At 40.3% G+C, this 27,191-nt stretch overlaps 2 protein-coding genes across 25 annotated transcripts in view; one reads left to right on the forward strand and one right to left on the reverse strand.

Annotated features, from left to right (window-relative positions):
• On the forward strand, positions 1-26,454 carry GPR141 (G protein-coupled receptor 141). 11 transcript variants are annotated; one of them, XM_084512007.1, is made up of 6 exons: positions 65-160; positions 7,184-7,280; positions 8,985-9,104; positions 15,768-15,900; positions 16,015-16,079; positions 16,544-16,673. In XM_084512007.1, the coding sequence occupies exons 3-6, from the start codon at positions 9,069-9,071 to the stop codon at positions 16,568-16,570; spliced, it is 261 nt and encodes an 86-aa protein (XP_084368133.1). In that variant the 5' UTR covers positions 65-160; positions 7,184-7,280; positions 8,985-9,068; the 3' UTR covers positions 16,571-16,673. The 11 variants fall into 11 exon arrangements, 10 of the variants coding, with proteins under 10 accessions (XP_084368137.1, XP_084368133.1, XP_084368140.1 ...); XM_084512014.1 differs by lacking the exon at positions 16,544-16,673 and adding an exon at positions 24,614-26,454 and having other exon boundaries at positions 15,768-16,079; XM_084512013.1 differs by having other exon boundaries at positions 16,015-19,301.
• LOC311433166 (uncharacterized protein) overlaps positions 1-27,191 on the reverse strand; it is a 140,345-nt gene that overhangs the window by 64,791 nt on the left and 48,363 nt on the right. For 6 of the 14 annotated variants that reach the window (XM_084512021.1, XM_084512028.1, XM_084512026.1 and 3 more), the window contains exon 3: positions 14,654-14,832. The exons of 4 other annotated variants lie outside the window; for them this stretch is intronic. Coding sequence is in view for 4 of the 10 variants with exons in the window: in XM_084512020.1 (XP_084368146.1) it covers positions 3,189-3,215 (27 nt within the window). In the remaining 6 variants the exon portion in view is untranslated. Of the gene's footprint in view, positions 1-3,188; positions 4,026-14,653; positions 14,833-27,191 lie in introns of those variants that run through there. 4 more of the 14 variants (XM_084512020.1, XM_084512018.1, XM_084512029.1 and 1 more) reach the window with 1 other exon arrangement.

Here is a 27,191-nt window from a genome sequence, read left to right on the forward strand (position 1 = left end):
ACATTTGTCAGCTGTTCGTGGTTTAAGGGCAGTGGGTGATATTTCAGGAAGCAGAAAGAGCTTGGTTGCAGTTGCAGTTCCTTAACAGCACTTCTTTGCAAAGTCAGTGAGTTGTGCAGAGTGACACAAGTCTCCTGCTGTCCTCATGGAGAGTCCACAGGTAAGTGCTGCAAAGGTACTCAGCAGAGGTATTGGAGGCAGATATGCAGAACAGAGGATTTTTTTCCCTTCACCTTAGAGAGGAGGATGGAAATGTTATTAAACTCAGATGAAAAGGCTGCAGATTTGGGTGAACTTTAATGGTTCTTTGTGAGGTAAGCTTCGGGAGGTAAGCTTAACACTTTAAGCTGGGAGAAAAGTTGTAAGATTGAAGTTAAAAGTGCTCAGGTTTTTACTTCACTGCAGCAGTTGTGAACATCAGATTTTGTGCAATTTTTGGAAGCAAAGTAAAAGGCAGTTAAAAGTGCATTATGAGAGTCAGAGGTGAAGGAAGTGCATCCACGGTCCTTTTAAAATAGCATCTGCACTTCAAAAATCCTTCCCCAAAATTATTTTATTAAAAGAAAATGTAAGCCAGAAATACAAGACTAATACTACCGGTTTGGGTGGTCAATCTTTAAGCAAAGAACAAGAAGGAAATTTTTGCTTTTATTAGCTCTCTCACAGGCTTTGATAATCTTTCATGAAGAGTCAAATTTACAAAATCACCTCAGCTGCTGAGAGTCCCAATGCCCCCTGACAATTAGGGGGCTGGCAGATCTGGCACCACTGTGGTGCTGTTGGACACCTTCCCTGATGATTTCAGACACATAACTCAGCAAAAATGGCTGGTGAGTGATTTAGTGGACGCTAAACCGTCCACTTCTTGACAGGCTTTGGGTGGCTGATTTAGCCACTGGTTATCTGCTCCGATATTGTTTTTTACATCACTGCCTTCCTGTTGCTCATTGTGTACAAGAGGCTATTAGGAGAGCAACAAAGGCATCATGGATGACAGGGTTTTTTTTTTCATGTTATTGATGTTAAAGATCTTTCTCTTGTTAGCTAGGAAAAGCAACTGAGTGCCCTTCCCAGTGATCAGGGAAAAGAAAAGCATGAACTGAGGTGACATGGATAAATCAGACAAGGCTGTGGCTGGAGGGTAGAGAAATGTAATTGGAAGGTACACCAGTAAAAATGACCTGTGTCACCAGATGTACACAGGTGTACGCATATATTATTCAGATAGTTTCTGTTTGGACTTTGGAACTTTTCTGGGTGACCGTATATAAAGTAGGTTGTTTTTACTTCTCTAGATAAAAAGCAATAGCAGTTTTTTTTTCTCACCTTATTGTCAACCCACAGCTCTATGCCCCTTCCTGATAAGAAGATATGGAGTAGCAAGTTTGTTTTTTCACCTTTGAACTGTATTTTCGCAATTCTCATCTTTGTGCCAACATTATCAGCTGAAGTATGCAAACAACCTACAGTAGGTAAAACTAGACTGTAAACTTTGAAGGCACCACATAACACCTCAATAACTTGCTTCTGTCCAGGAGCTTCTCACTACATAAGAGCTTAAATCTCCCTGGTGTTCTTAAAACACACAGAAAGGCATCACCCCTTTGAATATGCTGCATATGTTTGGCCCCAAAAATATGTCTCTGCTGCTCTTCAGGTTGTGAGCCAAGCACAGATACATCTTTCTAGGAGAACTGCTGCTAAAACACACATGGTTCAAAAGTGATGCTGTAGGCAATAGCATGCGTGATGGCTATTTTACCTTGCTTTGTTGCATGATTGTGTAATATAGGACTGCACTCCATTTTGGTATGTAAAGTTACCAGCCTTTCCAGTATGTTGTCAGAAACATCTAGAGTCTGAGAAGATTTTTCTTGCCATTTTGTAAGTGAAAAAGGCACTTTTATAAGTGAAAATGCCACTAACCAGACAAAATAGTTGGAATTCTGTTCTGTTATGTTCTTGAGGATATAAGAAAATATTAGCAGTAAGTAGCACTGTTTGAAGTAAATTTTGAGGTCAATGGCTATCAAATGATGAACAAATTGGTGTAAAAATTGTTTCTTTAGGAGAAAAGTATCTACCAACCTACAAAGAGCATTGTCTTTAGTTGCCATTATAATGATGCCTTCCACAATGAATCAATTTGCTAAGTAGCTGAGGAGAGATCCGTGGACATCACCTACTTTGAATTTAGCAAGATCTTTGACCTGCTCATCCTCAGTATCCAGTTGTCAGGCTGGCAATATATGAACTGGGCAGACTGACCATGAGTTAGGTAGAGAACTGGCTAAACTGCCAAGCGGAAAGTTTGGTGGTTAATGGCTGGTGGTTAACCAAGAGCCAGTCACAAATGGAGTTCCTTAGGGGTCAGTTCTGAAAATATTCAATAGCTTTATAAAAACTCAGGATTGACAGGTCTGAGTGCATCCTCAGCAAGATTGAAGATGACACCAAATTGGAAGCTGAAAGATGCTGAAAGAAAGGAACACCAAGCAGAGAGATTGTGACAGGCTGGAAGGTTGGGCCAACAAGAACAGCATGAGGGTTAACAACGATAAATGTTAAATCCCACACCTGGGACACACTAGTCCCATGTAGCAGTTTTGGGAAAGCAGGGTGTTTGACTGACTGGGGTGCAACCTGGAGGGTCCTGGTGGATGGGAACCTGCACGTGTGCCAGCAGTGTGCCCTCACCTATGAGGGGAAATCTTGTTGTGCTGCATCAACAAGAGTACAGCTAGCAGTCAAGAGTGTGATTATTCCACTCCAATTAGCACCTGCCTGGCTACGCCTGGGATACTGTGTCCAGGTTTGGTCTCCCTGGTTCAAGACAAACACTGAAACATCGGAAGTGGTGGAATCTCCCTTGCGGGAAATAGTTAATGCTTGGTTTGATGGGATTCTGGATAACCTGGCCTAAGGCACTGCTTTCAGCAGGTGGTTTGACTGTAAAATTTCCAGAGGTCCCTGCCAACCTGGATGTTTTTATGACAGCCCCAACAGGCACAAACTGGGAAGTGCACAAAACTAGCTTTGAAGGACCTAACAGAAGCATTGAAAATACTAATGCCTCTAGGTCTGGAAAACCGGAATAAATTAGACCAGAGGGAGCATCATACCCACACAGACCTATCATCAACTCCCTGTTTAAAGCTAGCTTAGATACTTCTGCATTATGAACATACCTCAGATTCACATGGAAACATGCACATCTTCTTTTGACAATGCAATACTGAACAATTGAATGAATTCTACCCTTCTGCCCCTAAAAACTCATGCTCAGAATGCTTCTGAATCTGGAAAAAAAAAAAAAAACTCAGGGAAAAATACTTCAAAAAAGCATAATAAAATATAATGTTGGAACCCCTTAAAAGATTAATTGACTTCTTTCTAACCAAGAAGAGCTCTCTGACACACAGCTGAAATTAAGGTAATGTGAGGATAATCTTAGGGTTAGGAAGAGAATGATCACCAGATGAGCTCAGATGTCCAGTAACTTCTCTAGGGGAACATGAATCTGAAAATAAAGTGGAGATAGTTCATGGTGCAGAATTCATTATTTTATTGTAAGCTCACAAAACAGAATGAAATCTTCCTTTCTAAGGAAAATTAAGTGGAAACAGGTTTCAGCCAAAGTAAGATAGACATAAAGGAAAATCTGCAGTGGACACTTAATAGGCATTGTTTTATCTGCACTTTTGTGTTAATGATACTTTACAGTGAATGGTGAGATCTCTCACTGTGAGAGCTGTGGAAGTCATTGAATCACTTCCAGTAATGATCCTGATTTGATGATGCATGGAGAAAAAAAAGCTAGCAATGGGAATCTCTCCTCAGTGAGTTGATGCTTCTTATTTCCAATTCAGTAGCACAATTAAACACATTAACTATGTGCTTTATTTTCCTAATCTCATTGAATCCTTAAAACCACTGAAATCAACAGGAAAACTATTTTTGGGATATCTACAAACTACCTAACTTGAGAATAAGTTACAGTGGGGCTAATGAAGTCTGTTGTTATGTCCAGTCTAACAGATACTGTTGAAGATCAGAGATCATATCTGCACAGGCAACACAAACTGCTGTACCAACTTACACTGATGCTATTTGGGCCTTCTTTCCGCCATGTTCCACTGACTCGAGATGGAGGATGGATTTTACTTTTTTTTTTCTTTTTTTTTTTCTTTTTTTTTTTTTTTTTTGTATGTCTATCTAGTAGGGCTCTTAATATCATAAAGGAATGTCCTTCAGCAAGCAAAAATCTATAAAGTACTTATAGCAAATAAACTGGATGAAATGAAAAGAAGAAAGTTAGGCAGGGAAGTTAATTGATAATTCAGTGATTTTACTTCTTCTCACAGAGAGGTCTGTGGTGGTTTTACCACAGAACAACCAAGGCAGGAGCCCAGTGGCATGGTGCTCTGTGCAACATCACAGGGCAAACCATGCTCTGCACAGCTCCGAAACCAAATAAACAGATTGAAGCAGGAACTGTGTGACATGATTTAGGTGTTCCTGCTCCAGCAGGCAGATTGGACTAGATGATCTTCAAAGGTCCCTTCCAATACCCAATATTCTGTGATTCTGTGATTCTGTGAACTGTCATCATGGTAAAACAGCATTACGGCCACGAGCAGCATGCCCCAGGATTTTCTGGGGAGTCTTGTGTCAATGAAACAGGGAAAGAGGCTAAGAGGCAAGCAGACAGTGGGCTGAAGGGCAGATATGGGTACTGCTCCACACAGCCTTTACTCTAGTTGTTTCTACAGCTGCTCCTGACTGGTCTCTAGCTGCGTCCTTAAGAATTTCAGCAGTACATCAAATAGGCAAAAATCTTAAAAAATGACTCAGTAATGTGCTTATTCCTAACACAATTAGCTTCGCATTTCAGCAGATACACTGAAGATCTTTATCTAACACAAATGCTTGTCATTAGTTCAGCACAGAATCCTCCAGATTTAGCAGTAAAATGAGCCATTTCAGCCCAAACAATTTGATGTAATAGAGCAGTTGTATGCTTATAGTGCTTCATTTCATTATGCATTCTTTAGCTTTGCTGGTCAGGAAAGGCTCTTGCAAATGAATATACTTTTTGAATGCAATGCAGAACATTTCTCTTACAGTAAATTCCTCTTTTCTGAAAAAGATATCAGGGACCCTGAATTCCAGGCTTCTCTCTTACCCAGCTGTAGTACCAAAGTCATGTATTTCATTATGCCTATGGTGATGTAGGGAAGTATCTTCAGCATCAAAGTAGTAGTATTGGCAATAAGCTTTGCTTTCTGTACTTCTATGCAGACAATCTAGGCTAATGTAGGGAGGTGTATTCCTCTACCAACATGAAAAACACATTTTAGCATACCAAATTTCATAAATATTTGGATGTATATACGCAGCAGGAAAGTGATCACTACTAAAATGTTTTTTTCCCTGCATTTGGTAGTACATCGGTGGTCAGAAATCAAATGAAATATGAAATAGAAGATCTGAGAAAAAAATAGCATTAGCAATTTCAGTAAATATTTTGAGGATGATTAGCAATAGACTTGTGCTGTACATTAAAAAAAATATTATTTAAAACATGCTACCTGCCTCATTAGGCAGTTAGTGAGAGGCTAGCACATAGTTCAAACAAATTTTAGGATGAGCACTGTCTTTTCAGGTGAAGGGAATGTCTTTTTCTTCTCAGAAGAGTATATATACACATACAATTTGCACAGTAGTGCATATATGATTTCATTCTCTGCAGTTTAATGCCATCCTTATGGCAGGAGCAATGCATCTCCTTGTCAATCAGCTCCTCCCTCCATTTTTTTTTCATCCTGGTGAGAACAAGCTCTGATAACAAATGAGTAGCTGTGCTGGTTTACTGATGAAAGGCATATCTCCAGAAAAAAACTACTGAGAAGCCAGAGATGCGAACTAGTAAAATCCTGCAGTACAAGATAATATTAAAGCTGGTGACAGACTGCTGGAAACGTGTCGTTGTTAAAAATAAAGAAGATACCTTCTCAAAAGGTCCCTTTAGACTGAAGTCTGCACAGATAGCTTTTGCATGTGGTTCTGATGGCTCATATCTTCAGTAATAAACACTGAGGCCAAAGCAGCATGCCATCAGAAAGCATAAGCATGTAAGGAGAAAATAAGGCAAATTATTAGCTTTAGAACAGTCGTTTTCTAGATTCAAGATTCACACACCCCCTCCCCCTATTAAAGAAGAAGTGCAACAGATTTTTATGTGGATTTAGGGTTTTGTTTGTTTGTTTGTTTGTTTGCAGTACTCCTCTACTGAAAGATTTGGGTTAGGGAAAGATCTTAATAGAAATCAGAGGCAGTTTCATTGATACACTGTTCTTCAACAAGGAATGAGGTGAATGTTGTTGCTTGTAAAGAAGGGAAAGGTAGTGATACAGACAGAGGGGGAAACAGCCTTTATTTACATCACTCTGGCTCAGGTATTTTAAAGTGGATTTCTTTTGAGTAACAATGCCCAGGGATAGTAAATTGCAAAATGTTTTGTTTTGTTTTGTTTCTAAGTTAGAAAAGGGAACTAGGAGGAGGCCTCCAGATATATTTCCACTTTTCAGAGGAGCTTGAATTTATATCTCTGCTGTGCAAAGATGTGTGAAATGAGGAATTACAAGTCACATTTTTCTCCCTATACGTTTTGCAAAATGTTCTTTCAGATGTGTCACAGGCAGTATTTCTCTCTTGTAGGATGCTTTACACCACCTGGGTGACAGCTGTAAATCACAACCACTTCAGAACCCAGATAGAGACATTTTAAGAAACCTATTATCCATAAAATGTTTCTGGCTGATACTGATACTGAACATTTCTCCTTTCATGGATAATTATTATCTTTCTATGCAGGTGCTTCAAATAGTAAGGCCCTTTAGAAATATGAGTCAAAAATATAACTTTTTTAGTAACAACTAAAAGTTACTCATTCTAACTACGTATTAACTTTCAGCTATTCATATTAACAGCTGATCTTTTGCTTACTGATAAATTACAATTAACCTGTCACAATTACAACTTCATGACTGATTCAAACAGCCTTACAAACTAGGACCTGGTCCATAGCTGGCACTGGGACGGGATCTGAGGTCTGGGCTTTGAGTAAGGGAAACAGAATGTAGCAGAAGATGCTCTCCCTGTGTTTCATCCTTTTTCCTAGGAAGCAGACACTGCCCTTGCTTGAGGACACTGCTCTGACTCCATCCTACGAAAAGGTGTGAGGAGTAGGACCATGCTTGGTGTTTGTCAGTCCACAGGTACATTTATCAAAACCAGCTCTTCAACAGTCAAACATACATGGCAATGTATGTATGTATGTTCCCCAGCTCATGAGAGAAGTTAGATCAAAATCAGATCAGCTATCAAGAAATTGAACTTTGTTTTATCTGACCAACTCCCTGATCTCTCTACTGTGGGATTTTGGAAGGTGGTTTCAGAGGAAACTGTCTTCATGTTGTAGTTGGCTGATTTATATTCAGACATAAATCAAAGGGAAAATTGAAAAAGCAGGGCCTTGATCTGCTGTCCCACCAGACTCCATCAGAGGTGCCATCAGTAAAAGTGGAACTGGGCTGTATTTAAATTATATGTTAGAGATGACAGTCAGGCTCGTGGCTTATTATAGGACTAGTAAACCACTACGGGACTATGCCTCAGTTGATATAAGCAGGTTTATATTTATTAATGTAACAGAAGGTGAAGTGCTGGCTTTGAATACATACAGAGACAAAGGAGGCTAGAAACCAAGTATTGAAGACCTGTTTCTTCCATGAATGCAAGGGAGCTACACCAATGTAAAAGAAAGCATTATAATTTGCTATTTCTAAAGACGCTTTTAGCTAGCAGAAGTCTGATCAATTGTCCAGCAAAGTTGATTTATACCAGCATTTTGGATAATATTTTGAAACTAATATATTTATAAAATAATATTTTGTTCCACTTCTGAATTAGCACTTCAAATCCTTGAGTTCTGGCACAATAAATGCAGAAAATCAAAACATCTGTGTTGCCATGGTTATTCTATGTACATCTCCAAGTTCAGAACAGATGAAAAAATCACTGACAGTATGTATTATGTCTGAGCATAAAAGACATAGTTTTCATTTCTCAAGGACCTTTCACATAATTCAGAGTAAAGGAGTCTTGATGCTACTCCGATCTCAGAACAAGTAGTCCTTGAAAACTGGGACAGGTTCTCAACTATTATTAAGCAGCCTTGACACACAAAACTGTTGCTATAATGCAAATTTAAACTAGGTGAAGGTCTCATATAGGTGATATAATGGGACTATGCAAACATGCTGTTTGTCATTCTTCTTTAAGATTTTGGGTTATTGCTCAAACCCTCCAAAATTACTCAAGACTTATGAAATATGTACATTTCCAGCACCTGTGTTTAAATTCAGCTGATCTGTCACCAGCTTAGTATGTTACTGGTGAAAATCTAAACGTAGCAGTCTGAATTCTATTCTCTGAATCACAGTTAGAGAAACATATTCCAGAGACACTATTGCTAAATCTTGGACAAAATTACATCAAATCTAGCAAGGAAAATGAATTGCAATTATGTGAATTAAGCTTTTTATATCTATCTATAACTTGACACTAACTTCAGCTTAGAGACAAACAAAGATAATAAGGATGTCTGTCCCAGAGCAAACTGGTATTTCATATTTATTTTCAGTTTGATTTAGGAAAAGAACTGTAATTTTTTTGCAGAATGCAAACATATGGAAAGAACTCAACATAGAAATTCCCGTTTGTGATGACCACTTAGGAAACCAACACTGTTATGTATCAGCAATAATATATAACTGTATAAACATATTGTATGCATCAACTTACTATATTTATCAACAATATTATATAACATCCAAAAAGAATCATTAAGATGCTACCTACAAATTTTTGAGATATTTTTGCTTTCTTACCACTATTAATTGGCCTGTATTTTTTTCTAGAACAAGACCTACAAGAACCCAAGACATCATGACTAACCTGAGAAAGCAGAGGACTTGATTTAAGGATATCTGGCATTGCCAGAGATGCTTCAACTTTTCAGCTGTAGCATGGGGAGAATGGTAGGTATGCCTTTTAACAGAGCTTTGAGATCAACTGAAGAAAGATACTAGGTAAGAGCTAAGTATTATTGTTTTTGTCACTTTTTAATATTAACTCAATATCTCTTTTACTGTTAACCACTGTTAGAATTGTGAAATGCAAAAAGATGGTCTCCAACACATAGCAACCTGTTGTGAAGTACCACAGAACAGTATGTCCCTTGTGTTTTTTAACAAAATGTGAAGCAATAGGATGTAGTCAGTTAAAATGTTCTTATGTAAGACTATATCTAAACATTGAATGTTAATACCCTTGCTTTCAAAAGTATTGTACTCAAATATAACTGTGTCCTGGCAGAAATGAGTAAAGCCTGCAGGAGGGTAAAATTGTCCTTGCACAGACTCATAACAGAGATTCAGTCCTGCAGTAAGTCATCTTTTACTATATGCACCACACAATAACCACCACTTCCAATGAGTTCTCAATGCTGACATGGCTAATATTTATTTACTAAAATCTCCTAGTTTCATTTTGCCAGCACTGCTCAGGTAGTATCACCTGATATGTATCACCTTGGTGATACATATGGCAGTATCACCAAGTCCCAAGAGATCCAGATGCCAAACTACAGTCTTGGCAGACAGAAGGGTGGAGAAAAGGTGCTGGGCTATAGCATGCACTTTGTTTCACTGTTTTCACTGTGATGTCTAGACTTTAACCATATCCATAGATATGGTTAATCCACACTTTGTCAGGTGCAATATAGATCATATTTTGCTCCTGTACTCCTGGGTTATCAAAACATTTTTTCAAATAATCCCTTCTACCCTGGGCAATAACCTTCCAAACAAGCATCTCTGTGGTCTGTGAGGCTTATGTATGCGTGTAGACTTGATTATTTTAAGCAGCAGAATATAGCTGCTCAGAAATGGGAAGCTTTGAAGACTTCCAAAGTCTAAGAAATTGCTGTAAATTAGGAGATCTTGTGTTAAATTCTCCAAAGACCTGTTCTGATATGGTATCGGATGAGGGGTAGGGGATAGTAACATGCAAGGATAGTAACAGCCAAGGGAGCATTTCTTCTCCCCTTTCTTCCTTCACAAGGAATGCAACCAAAATCTTCCTGAGGTTGCGTGCTTATGGACAGCCCTGCCCTCCCATAGCTGAAGGCCCACGGTTGTTGCTTTGTCATGGGTTCAAAGAAAGAAGCAAGGCAATGGCACTATAAAATAGCGGGTGTTTTCCTTTTTGTTCTTTGAGCTTACATGAAGTGAAGAGCTGAGTAAATAACACTTGAAGAGTGGAGAGAAACTCTAATGTGTATGTATACACAGAATGAACAAAAGACTTGGTTTGCAATGCTGTTAAAATGGGTTTGCATCTTCAAAAAAAGTATCAATTTTTCTAGTTGTTTTGTTATGAACTCCTTCTAAAGCTGTCCTGCACAACTATTTTCATCATTTATGTTTGTAATTTCCTAGTACAGGAAGACATTGCTTCAATCTTTTTTTGTAATGCTATCCTGTAGCTCTGCACTGCCTCCTAAAAGTAGGAGTTAATTCTTTTGGTTTTCATCCATCTTTGAGCATGTGTTTGGTATCATCCAATACCTATGAAGACCAGAAGGTTACATTTGTTCTCTTCAGTATGATACAGCTTGAATAGTAAATCATTAGGAAGGTTCCATGGTTTCCATTTTTGTGTAAAAACAGTGAAAATATCAAACAAAAGAGGACTCAACATAGGTTTTTCATCCCATTCATTCTTCAAGAGACTAAAAAGTAGTTTTATAATACCAATCTGATGACACAGTTACAGGACATAAGTAAATGAGTTAGAGGAATCACTAAATGTTGTTTGAAAAAAAATCAGTATCTAAATACAGGGTAAATATATGTTTCATATTTAAATATATTATGTTTTACTTTAAGCAGACATTTATACTTCAAAATTCAGGTGTGTGTAGTAATTTTGAAATCAAGAGAATACTGCAATTATTCTAGTGGCATTGCATACATTACCATAACATGGCATAGAATGAGAGTAAATTGAAAAGCAATTACAATGCTCAACAGAAAGCAGCTCTGAGACTAAATGATGATGTTTATGAAACAAATGCACATTTTAAATGGGTTTTTGTTAAATATTTGTCTTTTGTACTGCTACCAATGTAGTTTACTTTGATGCAGAGATGTCAGTTTTGACAAACATTCTTTTTTCCATTTTATTAAGTCTGTCAAAAATAGAAATCTTTCATTTGAATTGAATTTTTTCCCCCTGGAAATTCAAATGAAACTTCTCAGTTGGCTGCATGCAGGCTGTAAATGCTTCTTATGCAGAACCCAACTGTCAGAACACATGAAAATCTGTGTGAAGCCTGCCAGTCCCTCAGCAGATATACAGGGGGATAAATTTTGCAGACACTTGTTATACAGACAGTAGAGCTCACTGTTTGGCAGAGGTTGTAGAAGTGCCATCATTTTTGACAAATGTGATTAATTTATTTATTTTTGGATATGCTGATATAATGTTGATGTAACATAATGGTGACTGATGAACCTGCTTGGGAAAACATTGAGCAGTGAAAAGGACAAATCAGTGACAGACTGATTTGGATTAATAAGTCAGAAGCATTTTAGTACTTTGAAATGCAAAGTTGTTCATATAAGAAGAAAACAATAGGAGAATGATGTTGATGGCATGGAGGATTTCAGGGAGGAGCCACAAGTATGACTGAGACAAAGAGAAGATAGCTATCTCTCACCTCTACTTTTCTCTAAGTATCTATTTAAAAAAAATCTAAACATGAAAAAACTACTAAATAATGAGAAAAAAAAAAAAAAAAAAAAAAAAAAGCAAAACTTGAGAAAGGTTTTTGAATCCGAAGGAAAAATCATAAGCTTGTATGATATCTGGAAGTTGAACTGGTACAAATTCTGTCTGGAAATATAGTTTGCCCATAATTATTTTAAAACAGTAGAATAATTGACAGTAGGATAAAAGAGAAATGATTTCCTAAAGGTCAGAAGAAATATGCTTTTGCTGGGAAAATATTGACAGACTGAGTCATATTTGTAAATGACATACTCTGTGTGACCAGGGTAGGCCAAGGAAGTTCTGTGGGCTGTGCTGTGCAGAAAGTAACAGGAAATGAAAGTAATGGCATTATCTGCCCTGAAAACGGATGGATCTTGAATACACATGAATCTTTTGGCTGATCATATTTCTGAAAGTACCCAGCATCTAGCCTCTTGGCAGTTTAACTCCTTTGTCAAATTAAAATGTAGCTATTTTGGCAATGCCTCTGTGCCCTTGGCACCAGTAGATGTCTCTATAACCGCTATGGCATTCAAATAAAGTGGTCGCCCCTCATTACTGGTCAAAGCACAACAGAAATTAACCGAGAGACTTCATGCACAGGAAGACCAAACCTTGCTCCAAAACTTGAGCAATATCACTGAACTGGCTGTGGTTAGAGGGGGAGGGGATAGGAAGGCACAGACATTTGGAGGAGAAAACCCCAAGCAGAGCTACAGGCTGGGAGATGAGTGTTTGGAAAGCTGCCAGGTGGAGAAGGACCTGGGAGTATTGGTGGATAGTTGGCTGAATATGAGCCAGCAGTGTGCTCAGGTGGCCAAGAAGGCCAACTGCATCCCGGCTTCCATAAGAAACAGTGTGGCCAGCAGGGCTAGGGAAGTGATTGTCCCCCTGTACTCAGCTCTGGTGAGGCCGCACCTCGAGTACTGTGTTCAGTTTTGGGCCCCTCACAACAAGAAGGACATTGAGGTGCTCGAGTGAGTCCAGAGAAGGGCAACAAAGCTGGTGAGGGGTCTGGAGAACGAGTCCTATGCGGAGTGGCTGAGGGAGCTGGGCTTGTTCAGCCTGCAGCAGAGGAGGCTCAGGGGCGACCTTATTGCACTCCGCAGGTACCTTAGAGGAGGCTGTAGAGAGGTGGGGGTTGGTCTATTCTCCCATGTGCCTGGTGACAGTTCGAGGGGGAACGGAGTAAAGTTGCACCAGGGGAGGTTTAGGTTGGATAATAGGAAGAACTTCTTTACTGAGAGGTTTGTGAGGCATTGGAATGGGCTGCCCAGGGAAGTGGTTGAGTCACCATCCCTGGAGGTATTTTGAAGACGTTTAGATGTAGAGCTTAGTGATATGGTTTAGTGGGGACTGTTAGTATTAGGTCAGAGGCTGGACTAGGTGATCTTGGAGGTCTCTTCCAACCTAAATGATTCTGTGATTCTGTGAAATACTGGCCAAAGAATGTGTTGGTTGTAAAGCAGGTCAGTGGGCTGTAGCTATGTGAGTGTCAGCACAATAGGAAGCCTTATCTTACCAGAAAGCAGCATCTCCTCTGTGAAACATCCTGTGTCATCCAGAGTGTCAAACACTCTGTATCATCACACAATGACATTTCGGTTGGATGTCTGTAGTAGTGGCGAGCTGATAAGCTTATTTCCTATATAATATCTGCTGGTAACTTTTTCCTGAAGATTAAGGAAAATGAGATCTCCTGCAGAATCTTACAACAAAGGGACTTAGCAATGACTGTGGAATTCTGCAGAAGCCTGCATTTCACTGTCTAGGTTGATTTTTTTGTAGACACAAATAGGTTTCTTGCTGTTCACCTAATAGGACTACATGAGGATAATATCAGTTATCTGACTTCTGCGTATCTTTTCCTTCCTGTCTCAGATCAAGTTTCTTTGCTGGACAGTGACCACGAGAGGTCCTTTCTCTACAAGCACATCATTGCTGTGTGGCTGCTAACATGTACCTGCATTTGCAGCTTGTTGCTTTTAGGGCTGTGACACTTTTAAAACTTTAAATATGTATTTTAAATTAAAACAGTGTGATAATGCCACTTTTTAGGGACATCTTTTCAAATTAAAGTTTAACAGCTTGATAAACCGATGAGTAGCTATTGCTAATGACTTCTGGCTTTCATGGTGTGAGGCTGAAACAAACACATCTCAGGAACGAGAACAAAACTGGAAGGAACTTCTATGGTTTCTGATGCAAGAACTGCAATGTGCCAATAAGCAGCATCCTTAAGAAGAAGCTCTTTCATTGCATGTCATTTTACTTCTCATAATGCACTGCACTTAGTTATCCATGAAATTCAGAATGACTTTTTCAAACAGAAAAGGTCAGTATATACCAACAAACACCATATACTACTTAAGCTATGGCAGTTCTGTTTATGTTGAATACGATAACATATCTGAAGTCTTAGTTGCATTAGGATAAACAGAGAATAACTGATTTTTCAAAGTGTAAAGAGATTTTGATTTCTGTAGTGGCAAATGCCTAGAAATACTGCTAAAGAACAATAAAAATATGAGACATATCAGATATTAATGCCTCACTGTGAGCAAAAACAGTTTATAAAAATGTTACAGGTGTTTCCTCTTTTCCACAAGAGAGAGAAATGCTAAATAACATTTTTCCCTCCCAACTTATTTATGAAAACAAGGCGAAATACCAGTCATACAAAGAGGTATAAATACAACTTTGTGAAGTTAATATCATTGTCATATTAAAATAAAAGATTTCAAAAACTCACCCAGGAAGAAAACCTTGTATTGCAGGATTCACAGGTGAAATGGAAGATATACTAGAGCCAGTTTTAAATGAGATTTTTCAGGTTGCATTAGCAGTATAACCAGGATAGTACAGACCCCAGAATTGTTCATTTTTTCCAGCTTTCTTTCTGTGACTGTAGCGTGGACATCCTCTTGATACCTTCATAAATGCAAACAAGCTTCAGTATGACACCCCACCTGAACTTTTCTTCTCCCACATACTCTCATAATACTTAAAAATACTAACAGAAAATACATTTAGAATAATCAAAATTGTATTTAATCTCTCTTTGCAGAAGCATTATATTAAAAACATATGGCATATGTATTAAACTTTTCGCTAACTTTCAGTTAGCCTCCATCAGTTCCAGACAGGAAAGCTCATTTGCACTAACCCAAGATGGCCTTTTCTAGCATTTTCTAATATTTTGTAACACCCTGTCCCCACACATTAGAGTGAAAGGGCCCTGAGCACCGGGACAGCACTGCACATGCTGCTCAGGCTAGCAGGATCTGAGCAGAATCTCCACTGAGCCTGAGTATCCATGCTATTTAATCCATTACTCAGATGTCCTGTCCATGGAGAAGGAATTGACTGAAATGTGTGCAAAACCCAGCACACTGTAGCAGACAAAATTTGTAGCTTTGATAGAACAGCATATGGTTATTTTCTGGCTCTGGGAAGGGCAGATTTGTGCTTCAAATAAACAAATTGATGAATGAGTAGCAGAATTAAAACAGTATCTCTGATGTTTGCTGAAGAACAATGGAAATGATCATAAGAGAAGTAAACTGAGAACACAGCTCAAAAACAAAATCATGATTTCTCTAAGAATCTTTTATTTTCACCTACTACTAATTCATGCTTAAGGGTGTGGTAACATCTCAATTACTACAGCAGTTCCTCCTCCCAACCTTCTCAGCTTGGTTTCTCTAGACTGGGAGATGTTTGAATAACCATTACAGATTGTTCCATGTGTAAGAATCCACGTTTACTCCTTGAGTAAGAGCCAGATGGAAAGCTCTGCTGGCATTTCAGATGGGCTCTGTACACTAGTACTCTTACCCAGTCTTTATGTATTCTTTCATTTTTAGAATATGTACAAGGAAGATTTCAGGAATATGACTGAAGAAAATATGGCTAACAATGGCTCCTCCTCTTCCTTCACCCACACGAACTCCGTGAGTGCCATCCTGATTACTGTCTACTCAGTTGCCTTTGCTGGAGGTGGGATAGGGTCCATTGCAATGTCATTTGTGCTGGTCAAGATGAACACTCTGTCTGTGACCACTACAGCCATCGTTAACCTGGTTGTGGTGCATGGTCTCCTTCTCCTCACAGTGCCCTTCCGCCTGCACTACTATGTCAACAAGGAGTGGGTCTTCCAGATGCCATTCTGCAAAATGGTGAGTGCTATGGTGCACCTCCACATGTACCTGACCTTCCTATTCTATGTGATTACGCTGGTGATACGGTGGCTGATCTTTTTTCAATGGAAGGATAAGGTAGAGTTTTATAGGAAGCTGCATGCCATTGCCGCAAGCATTGCCGTGTGGATCTTCGTCATTGTCTTTGTGGTGCCACTCTTCTGCATTGAGTACGGACGCTCAGGGACATATGATAATAAAACATGCTTTAAGTTCCACAAAGAGCTACAGCAGGACAGTGTGAAAATCCTGAACTACCTAGTAATTGTGGCTGTCGCCTGTATTACTTGTATTCTCTTGAGCTTGCAGATTTTCATTCTGATAAAAGTGTCAAGAAAATTCTCCACCTCCCTCTGGTCACACCAAGAGTTCTGGGCCCAGGTGAAGAACTTGATTTTCATCTGTGTCATCATAATTTGCTTCCTTCCCTATCATCTCTTTAGGGCCTACTACATACGGCATGTGAATGACTATGAACAGTTAGAAAGCTACAATGAAGTTTTTTTAAGTCTGACTGCGCTCAGCTGCCTGGATCTCCTGTCATTTGTGCTGAGCGGAAGCCGCCTCTTCAAGCAAAATGTGGCTGTGCTTCGAAGCAGGTTGCCTTGCTGCTAGCACCAACCACCTGCAGCACGCAGACTGGTGGAGCATGGTGCTGGACAGATGGAGCAAACCCACTTCCCAGAAAGTCGTGGTGGGCCCTGGAAACAACATAACACACTCATGCAGGGCTCTGCACATCTCCTCCGCCCAGAAAATGGGGTGATCCACCACCCACATCTCAGCTTGTAAACTGGAGGTCTGCCTCTGGGATCTCCTCACAGCGATACCTAGTGAGTTGTGGATACACCTTGAGGAGTGGGGAGAAGTGGCATGAGCCCATGGCTCACAGATTTTCCTTCTTTTAGATCAAGTTTTGTGAAATCTGAGGCACTAGAATGAGACTTAAGACAACTCGCAAAGTATGTAGAAACACACACACACAAAGTTTTTCTAGGGAATTAAGGACTGCATTTTTGAAATTCAAAGATCTATATTGTTTTCCACATACATTTCTTATTTATTGCCTGCAAGCATAAAATATTGGTGAAACTTCTTTCTACTTCTTTCTACTTCAACGTCTCTTGCTCATCAGACAGCAATAAAATAACAATTGGTATATCTTGCTGTACCTGTATGATCTTACTGCCATGCTCATTGCTTTTGTCCCCAACAAAGACCAATGTCCAAGATGGTTCCCATCAGGAATCATCAGACAGGATTCCATCTCTTTCTTCCTTGTCTTCCTTTCTGCTTCAGGCTCCACTATATCCCTTAGGAGGTTTGATTATGAGAAAGTATTTTCAGGTCAGAGACTGAGTACTGCTATATAACAACAAAAGTTGGAAACAACTGAAGTTCATAACACAAGAGATTTGTGGGGATACTCACATGGCCCACCCTTGACAAAGTGCCTGAATCACAACAGCTGATTAACAGAGGGAGATGTGAGAGTTTACAGTGTATGTGAATTTGAGACAAAACTGACTGAGAAAGTGTTTGCCCCAAAATAATTATGTTAAAACAAAGTAGACCACCAGCCAGATTAAACAGTAATTGAGGAACTACAGAGACATTTAAAACATGGAATGAATCAGTTTGAATGTGTAGTTCACTGACTGCCAGTTAATTATGTGTCATTAAAAAAGCAATAAATTTTTGGTTTAAAAGTATGTTAAGCAGTTTTACCCTGCAGCAGAAGACATGATTGGGATCAAAAAGTTATAGTAAGTGGGGTTATATCAGGGTGGTGGTCAGTCACTAGAGGGATTCCCCAGGGCTCCATTTTAGGGCCAGTTCTCTTCAATGCTTATGTAAATGATCTGGATGCAGGACATAGAATCATAGAATCATTTAGGTTGGAAAAGATCTCTGAAACTGTCAAATACAACTGTTAACCTAGCACTGCCAATTCTAGCACTAAACTATGTCCCTAAACAACACATCTACACATCTTTTGAACGCCTCCAGGGACGGTGACTCAATTACATGCCTGAGGAGCCTGTTCCAATGATTTACAACCCTTTCAGTGAAGAAAATTTTCCTAATATCCAACCTAAACCTCCACTGGTGCAAATTGAGGCTATTTCCTCTTGTCCTATTGCTTGTTGCTTCCCCTAAGCCTCCTTTTTCTCTAGGCTACATAATTTAATGCATAATAGTTAAGCTTATAGATGACACTAAATTATAAAGAGCTGTTGAATCCCTTAAGGGTAGAAAGGTCTTGCAGATCTTGAAAGATCTTGACAAACTGCAAAGATGGGTAGTCACCAGCCATATGAAGTTTGACAAGAGCAAGTACTGGACTTTGTACCTGGGATGGGGCAGCCCAGCTATACATATAAAATGGGCAATGAGAAGTTGAGAGCAGCCCCATGGAAAGGGATTGAGGGGTTCTGGTCAACAGCAAAATGAACGGGAGTCATCAGTGTGCCCTGGCAGAAAAAAGCCACCTCACTTCAAGTACTGTGTGCAGGTTTTGGCACCACAATGTGAGGAAGGCCATCCACCATTAGAGAGTGTCCAAAGGAGGCCTACAAAGATGGTGAAGGGTCTAAAGGGCAAAACATACGAAGAGAGTCTGAAGTCACTTAGTCTGTTCAGTCCAGAGTAGAGCAGGCTGAGGGGAGGCCTCATGGCGGCCTGCAGCTCCCTCAGGATGGGAGCAGAGGGGCAGACGCTGAGCTTTGCTCTCTGGGGACAGCGACAGGACCCAAGGGGACAGCATGGAGCTGGGGCAGGGGAGTGTCAGGCTGGGGGTTAGGGAAAGGTTCTGCACCCAGCGGGTGGTCAGGCACTGGAACAGGCTCCCCAAGGAAGTGGTCACAGCACTGAGCCTGTCAGAGTTCAAGAAGTATTTGGACAATGCTCTCAGACATAGGGTTTGATTTTGGGGTGGTCCTGGTCGGAGCCAGGAGTTGTATTTGATGATCCCTGTGGGCCCCTTCCAACTCAGGAGATTCAGTTATTCTATGATACATTTATATTTCCTCTTATAGCAACCTTGTTGGTGGATGGAAATGTCTTACATGCATTCTGTAGGCACTGCATACCTTTGTAACACTATATTATAAACCTTTTTTTTGCAATAAAGTTGTTAACACACAAAATATCTATTTGCTCAAAAAGTTTGAAAAATAAAACACATATTTTCAAACAGCACATCTTGACCATTGAGCTTAACTGATCTGGTTCATTAACGCGTTAAAATCACAAGTAGTTTAATTCTTGTAAAAATGTACATGTTTGCAACACCCTGCACCATGGCATCACAGAAAAAAAGACAGACAGAGTTTTTATTTTTTTTTCCAAATAGAAATGGATGCTAATAATATTAATGTTAATTTGTGATGCTAATGAGCAGAATTAAAGGGATATAATTCTATGCTTTGAGTTGGTGATACTAGTTGGCATTAAGTCATGATTTCTATTGGACTATCTAGACAAACTTTACATCTGCCACTCATCTCACATTGTGAGTCTAGCAGAGAAAGCCTTCTCCTATCCAAAAAGAATGAAGTCTTGGTTAACACTGGTGGGAATTGCACTACCAGTTGGTGATGGAAGTGGTGCTTCCAGCAAGGGTGCTGACAGGGCCTGTGGGGACGACTGAGTACTGCTCCCTCCAGCCTCCCCCTGCTTCACCCCTCAACAGCTTCTTGTTCTCTCCCACCCTCCTGGGCACCCTTCCTGCTCACTCTCCTTGCAGGAGCTGAGGAGGAACTGGAGGTGCTGCTAAGCAATGCCATGGAAAAAATCTCTGAAAAGCTCCTAAAAACAAAAGCATAGACAAGGCCAGAGCAGCATCTGAAATGTAGCCAAGCAGCTCCTGTGAACAGTGATGGTGGAGGCAGTGGTGGGGAGTTGCAAATATGCAAAAGCCAGTCCACAGAAGACCAAAAAAAAAAGAAAAAAAAAAGCAAAAAAAAAAAAAAAGCAAAAAAAAAAAAGCTCTACTACAGAAGAACATAGAGGGCATAGGCCTTGGAAAAGGTGTTGGGGAAGAGGGTAGGAAGGCAGAATATATGTATGTTTCTGCCAAACATAGACTGTGCCTCTGGACTTCATCTCATGTTGTTTATTGAATCCTTAATGTTGCCAAAAGTGCAACTCTCACTGACAGGAACAAACTTGACCTCCACTGCTCCATAATCCCACTTCCACATTGCCAGTCCATAGGGTTGGGATTCTTCTCCTGCATTGCTTTCAATTACATCTGTTCCCTCCCTAGTTCACCAGTGCGCCATTCAAAACCATGTTGATGCAAGGATAAACACAGCAAGCTTGGGTTTTGCAGCAATGTTGGTTTGGGGTATTTGCCAGAGTTTAGTCCTACTTTTCTCATCCCTCTTAGGCTCCGGATTTTTTCTTTCCAGGCAGTTTTTCACAGACCCACATCACCTGACATTTCCATTTCCATTTCCATTTCCATTTCCATTTCCATTTCCATTTCCATTTCCATTTCCATTTCCATTTCCATTTCCATTTCCATTTCCATTTCCCTATGGTTCCAAGGACCAGGACATATTGGACTAGCAGTGCTGTTAGAGAAAGGGGGGATCTCCATAGCTGCAAGAGAAACAGTACTTTGTTTACACTCTCCCTGTAAGTAAACACTATGGATAGAGCTTGATTGGTGACAAGGGCTGGTTTCAAAAGCCAAGGAGTCATTAATAAAACACCAGTTTGAACTCCCAGCCAGAAACTTCATGAAATGAAACTAAATTTTCGGTTACTTAGTAAGACAATTTTCTCCACCTGCAAACAGTTGCTTAATAAATAAGATTTTTTATTGAAAAGAAAAATACCTATAAGGATAATATACATAATCCACTCCCTGAAGTATAACTGCATTATATAATATATATATCTATAATGGAAATGGTGCTAGGCTCAGAGATGAGCAGTGTAACATGCAACTAACTGGGCGGCACAGCTCAAATCCACAGGCAACCCTATCTGTAGTGGTATCATGGTAAAGAAAGACCACCTGCCCAGCGCTGACAAGAGTTAAGACTAATGTTAACGTAGAAATTCAACAGTGTGTCTGAATCCTTCATCTGAACTTGGGAAGCAGGACCCTGACTTCTGCCTCTACAGAAGTAGCATACTAAAGGAATGGCACTGATGGAAAAGACCCCACAATGTCTAATCTATTTTAGAAGTCTGCAACAGAGAGAAACACAACAACCTGACAAAGGCTGAGGCAGGGAAAATGTACTAGTGGTGGCATCGTGACCACTAACAAAGATGCAGAAGCACATGCTATAAGAACTGCAGATAGCCCTTTGTCTTCCCAAAGCTTTTCTTCAGAAGAGGTAAAGACTACAGAGATTTCACTAGTCAAGTGCTACAGGAGCATGGGAAAAAATAAGAAAATAAGAAAAGACAACAAAGAGTGTATTAGAATTGCTGGAAAATCCTATGGTGGACAATCTTGAATCATATCCTTGGAGAATGGGAGAGACTGTGTGTCTGGGAGCTGTGTACAGAGAAACATGAGTGTGTGAACTCCACATGCATGGAGACAGACACCAACCTACTTTCCCTACTTCTGTTGCAGTTCCCATCCTTTGCTATAGAAGGAGCAGTTTAATCAGTATCTATTCAGGACTGGAAATGTATCTCTACACTGGAAAAAAGCATTATGAAGTCTGACATAACAAAAAGAAGCCTGCAAGTTAAATTCAACTTGCAAGAATAAATTATTCCTGAAGTTAACTGGCCTTCAGAAGTTTAAGCCCAAATGGCATGCAATCTGTATGTATTATGATGATACTGTGGAAGCAACTATTCTGAAAAAAAAAAAAAAAAAGAATGGAAATTTGTTGTTCCTTCATGAAATGACTGTTTCAGCAACTTACTACATTAAATGACTGAAGGTTTAATGCATTTCAGAAAATACTGGCTATTTTATTCCACTGTCCAACTCTATAATTTATTTGGCCATCATCTGAAATGCCTAATGGCCTCAAGATCATCTAGTCCAGCCTCTGACCTAATACTAACAAGTCCTCCAGTAAACTATATCACTAAGCTCTACATCTAAACGTCTTCAAAATACCTCCAGGGATGGTGACTCAACCACTTCCCTGGGCAGCCCATTCCAATGCCTCACAAACCTCTCAGTAAAGAAGTTCTTCCTATTATCCAACCTAAACCTCCCCTGGTGCAACTTTACTCCGTTCCCCCTCGAACTGTCACCAGGCACATGGGAGAATAGACCAACCCCCACCTCTCTACAGCCTCCTCTAAGGTACCTGCGGAGTGCAATAAGGTCGCCCCTGAGCCTCCTCTGCTGCAGGCTGAACAAGCCCAGCTCCCTCAGCCACTCCGCATAGGACTCGTTCTCCAGACCCCTCACCAGCTTTGTTGCCCTTCTCTGGACTCACTCAAGCACCTCAATGTCCTTCTTGTTGTGAGGGGCCCAAAACTGAACACAGTACTCGAGGTGCGGCCTCACCAGAGCTGAGTACAGGGGGACAATCACTTCCCTAGCCCTGCTGGCCACACTGTTTCTTATGGAAGCCGGGATGCAGTTGGCCTTCTTGGCCACCTGAGCACACTGCTGGCTCATATTCAGCCAACTATCCACCAATACTCCCAGGTCCTTCTCCACCTGGCAGCTTTCCAAACACTCATCTCCCAGCCTGTAGCTCTGCTTGGAGTTATTGTGCCCCAGGTGGAGGACGCAGCACTTGGCCTTGTTGAACTTCATACAGTTGACCTCAGCCCATCAGTCCAGCCTATCCAGATCCTCCTGCAGAGCCTTCCTACCCTTAAGCAGATTGACACACGCATCTAACTTGGTGTCATCTGCGAACTTACTGAGGGTGCACTCGATCCCCTCATCCAGATCACTAATAAAGATATTAAAGAGGACCAGCCCCAGTACTGAGCCCTGGAGAACGCCACTAGTGACCGGCCTCCAACTGGATTTGACTCCATTCACCACAACTCTTTGGGCCCAGCTATCCAGCCAGTTTTTAACCCAAAGAAGCATACGCCAGTCCAAGCCACAAGCAGACAGTTTCTTGAGGAGAATGCTGTGGGAAATGGTGTCAAAAGCCTTGCTGAAGTCAAGGTAGACCACATCCACAGCCTTTCCCTCATCCACCAAGTGCGTAACTTTGTCATACAAGGAGATCAGGTTCGTCAAGCAGGATCTGCCTTTCATAAACCCATGCTGACTGGGCCTGATCACCTAGTTGCCCTGTAATCCCGCATGATGACACTCAAGAAAATCTGCTCCCTGAGTTTCCCTGGCACTGAGGTCAAACTAACAGGCCTATAGTTTCCCAGGTCTACCCTCCAGCCCTTCTTGTAGATGGGCGTCATGTTTGCTAGCCACCAGTCAACTGGGACCTCCCCCGATAGCCAGGACTGTTGATAGATGATGGTAAGCAGCTTGGCCAGCTGCTAGGCCAGTTCTCTCAGTATCCTCGAGTGGATCCCGTCTGGCCCCATCGACATGCTTACATCCAAGTGCTGTAGCAGGTCACCAACCATTTCCTCATGGATAGTGAGGGCCACATTCTGCTCCCCATCCCCTTCCACCAGTTCAGGGTACTGGGTATCCAGAGAGCAACTGGTTTTGCAGCTAAATACTGAGGCAAAGAAGGCCTCATTTTATTCCACTGTCCAACTCCATACTTTATTTGACCATCACCTGAAATGCCTAATGGTTTCTAATATTTCATGAAATGACCATCCATATTGTTCTAGTAGGGAAGGTCAGGTGCTTCAAATATCAGTCTAGTGAAAGAAAATAATTAAAAACAGATGCAAATTTTACAAAGCATAAATGACCTCACAATAGTCTCTGTTATAGAAATCTGCATTTGTTCTGTGATTTATTGTGTATTTCTATATAGCATGGGGAAAAAATTAAACAAAACTATTTCTATTGTCTTTTAAGCTAATAACTTTAAAAAGACAGAGATTAGACATTTTGCATAATACCTGCCTACTATTTTGTCATTTTGCAAAATAATTTAAAGTCATTTTGAGAAATGACTGAAGATTTTAGTCATTTTGCAGAATGACTGGTTTCATAATATGACTGTAGCAATTCGTCAGCAATTGGTGCAAAAACAGTTGTACATAAAAGGAGGTACTTGGATCAGATTCCTCTACTTGCTAAGTAATACATTCTGAAGATGTCTCAGGACTTTGAAGTTAAATTTAAAGAACTTTACAAGATCCAATAGAAATGCTCAGAGTACATGATCCTGAAGACAGAGTATTATGTAATTACTGCTGAAATAGAAAAGGCAAACCAAAATCCCAGGTCAAAGTCAAGACATGAATACTATCTGCTTGCAGAGTAAATATGGAGAGTCCACCCTTTTTTTTTCTCTCTTTTTTTTTTTTTTTTTTTTTTTTTTAACTGTAAGTGTATACATTGCTACTTTTTCCCCTTAAGAGATTCAGCTTTACGGCTAATGAAGAGTTTCCTTTTTCCTTCATTTCAGATGTGAAATTCTATAATGTGGAGACACTGAGAAACTGATTAAGAGAAGGCAGACAAAAGAGGAATCTCCCACATATTTTGTGAGCATTAAGGATACGTATGATAACATCAAAAAAGCACATATGGCAACTGGCCATGGTGGACACATTCATGTCGTAAAACACTTGTCATCTAACTATGTAAACATCACCAGAGATGCCACTGAGCTCTTCAAATCCTTCTGTACAGTCTGCCAGGAAAAAAGAAGGTAGCATTTGGCTGAACGGCTTGCTGACCAGTCCCTTCTGAACAAGGAACACTTAGTACGGGGGCAAATTGACATTATTGATGTGCAGTCAATGTCTCTAAGCAGCTTGAAGTGGATAATGATGCACCAGGACTGTGTCACCAAATTTTGTGTTCTCTGTCCACTTACATGAAAAAATAGAGCTGAGCTGATTCTACAGTTTCTTGACATCTTTCTCATTTTTGGAGCACTTGTTGTATTAGAGGGTCATGATGGAATTGAATTCGTTACTGAAGTCATGCAAGAACTGAAATATTTGTGGCTTCAGCTCAGCTTGGTGCATGGAGAAACAGGACACTCAAAGTCAAGAGCTGGTAGAGCATTCAAATGGCAATATTAAGGAAGTGCTCATGGAGTGAACGGCAGACAATAATTCATGAATCTGGTCTATGGGAATTCACTTTATGTGGTCTGCTAAGATTCTGCTCACCACTCAGGAATAAACTGTTCACCGTAGTCAGCTCTGTCTGGAGCAGATCCTGGGTTTGGGATCACGTCAACCTCTCTTCCATTTGATATCATCAACTGCCTAAATGCTGAGGAGAACCTGGTCTCTGTGCTGACTTGCTGTGCTTCATCACTCATCCCATGAGCCCAGGCAGCTCCAGAGCACCCCACTAGTACTGAGGCTGTAACAGAGCCTGCACCCTGGCCTCCATTAGAAGAAATCCATTCACAACCTCTGAAATCTCCACTTGCAGAGACCTTACAGACGTGTAGCCTTTTGCCAACAGAGTCCATGGCTAGTGCACAACCACTAGCTACCCCAGCCTGCAAAGCCGACCTCTGGTTTCAGCAGCAGGGCAAAGGAGCACAGGCAGGCCAAGCTGGCCAGGTGGAACAAGGCAGGTCAGCACCCAGGAAAAGAGCATGTGGCCACCTTCCAGCTGGCAACAAGGGAGCCAGTGTGACCGTCTCCTAGACTGTCCAAAGGACCAGCAAGCAAACCAACTGAAATGTTACAGAGCAGAATAGATACATCAACAGCCCTCCTCACAAATGTATCAATCATGAAAATAAGTGTTAGCTCAGTGAGAAAAAATGTTGTGCTTCTAACCAAAGCTTACATTTTGAGGTTACGTTGCTTTTAAACATTTCATATGTGCAAATTAATGTGTTAAGATATTTTTCCAAAATCAACTTAAAAAATTAGAGATAATAATAGTTCACTAACTTACAAGCCTGGAGGAGAGAAAGGGAGAGAGAGAAGGAAGCTATTGTTTTCTTTGGTGGAAAAAGGAACAACCTCAGCCTACCAACAGAAAGTCCCTCTTCATCCTTATCACTGATTACTGTTACAAGATAACAGATAATCATGATATTGTTTATGTCATCCTGCCATAATGAAGGGACCAGAAACTGATACAGTTTGTTTTTGTATTGACTTTATTCTAAATGTATTGTACTACATGAATTTAATTTCATTAGGGAGCAGAGTTAATTAGCATAGCTGTTTCTCATTACTAATGTAACCCATATATATGCACAGTCTCGTTAGCTCTGTTGTATCTCCTCTGTATGCAACCTTGAAATAAATAAAGAGGCAATTTACCACAGCACTGTTCTGATATTCAAGAACATGCTCCATTCAGGGCTGCTGAAAGGATATTGTACCCTGTGTGCATTTTGTTTTGCCACAACAGTAATCGACCTGCAAAATCAGTCAAAAAATAATAAAAAAAAAATAATGACATGAAGGTAGATTTCTCGTTCTGTCCACCAACAGCAGACTGCAAACATAAGCTGATACATCTTTCATTGAGAAGTATTAATCTTCAGTCAATTAAACAGTTTGAAAGGCTGAACCTTCTTTGGTGCTTTAGGAGAGAGCTCTTGCTAATGCAGCAGTGGGGTGTGGAGAATAAACAAGGCTGGAAAACAATACTAGCAAACTTTTCACCCCAATAAATGTGAAGTACACAAAGCAGCGAAACTACAAGAACAGATGAAAAACCTGACAAGTGAAATTAGGCAGTCAGCAGTTCACGGGCAAATAAGTAAAGCCAAGCTGTGAGACAAAAATGACTCGCAAGAAAAATTGGTTGCTCCTTGGCTAAAATCCCTGAACAGGTCACTAGTGGGCATATTTAACTGTATGAGGGATAAAAAAGTGGTAATGGAGGGACATAGAAAAATACAGCATGTGAAATAAATCACCATAACAACATCTTTTACAAAAGTGTGTAGGGGTGTGAAAACACTGCAGTTAGAAGTGAGGTAAAAATGAAATATATATATGTATTTATATATATTCATGCTGGACTGAAACAGTTTCAGGTCTTTTAATGTGAAG

The sequence above is a fragment of the Aythya ferina genome, assembly GCF_964211825.1.
Source record: "Aythya ferina genome assembly, chromosome: 2".
NCBI lineage: Eukaryota > Metazoa > Chordata > Aves > Anseriformes > Anatidae > Aythya > Aythya ferina.

Bases quoted from the DNA above. Each gene is read 5' to 3' on its own strand.
- GPR141 (XM_084512006.1), top strand. From the start codon at position 9,069: ATGCTTCAACTTTTCAGCTGTAGCATGGGGAGAATG. The intron at 9,105-15,767 runs GTAGGTATGCCT...TTTCATTTTTAG, and splicing joins GCTGTAGCATGGGGAGAATG to AATATGTACAAGGAAGATTT.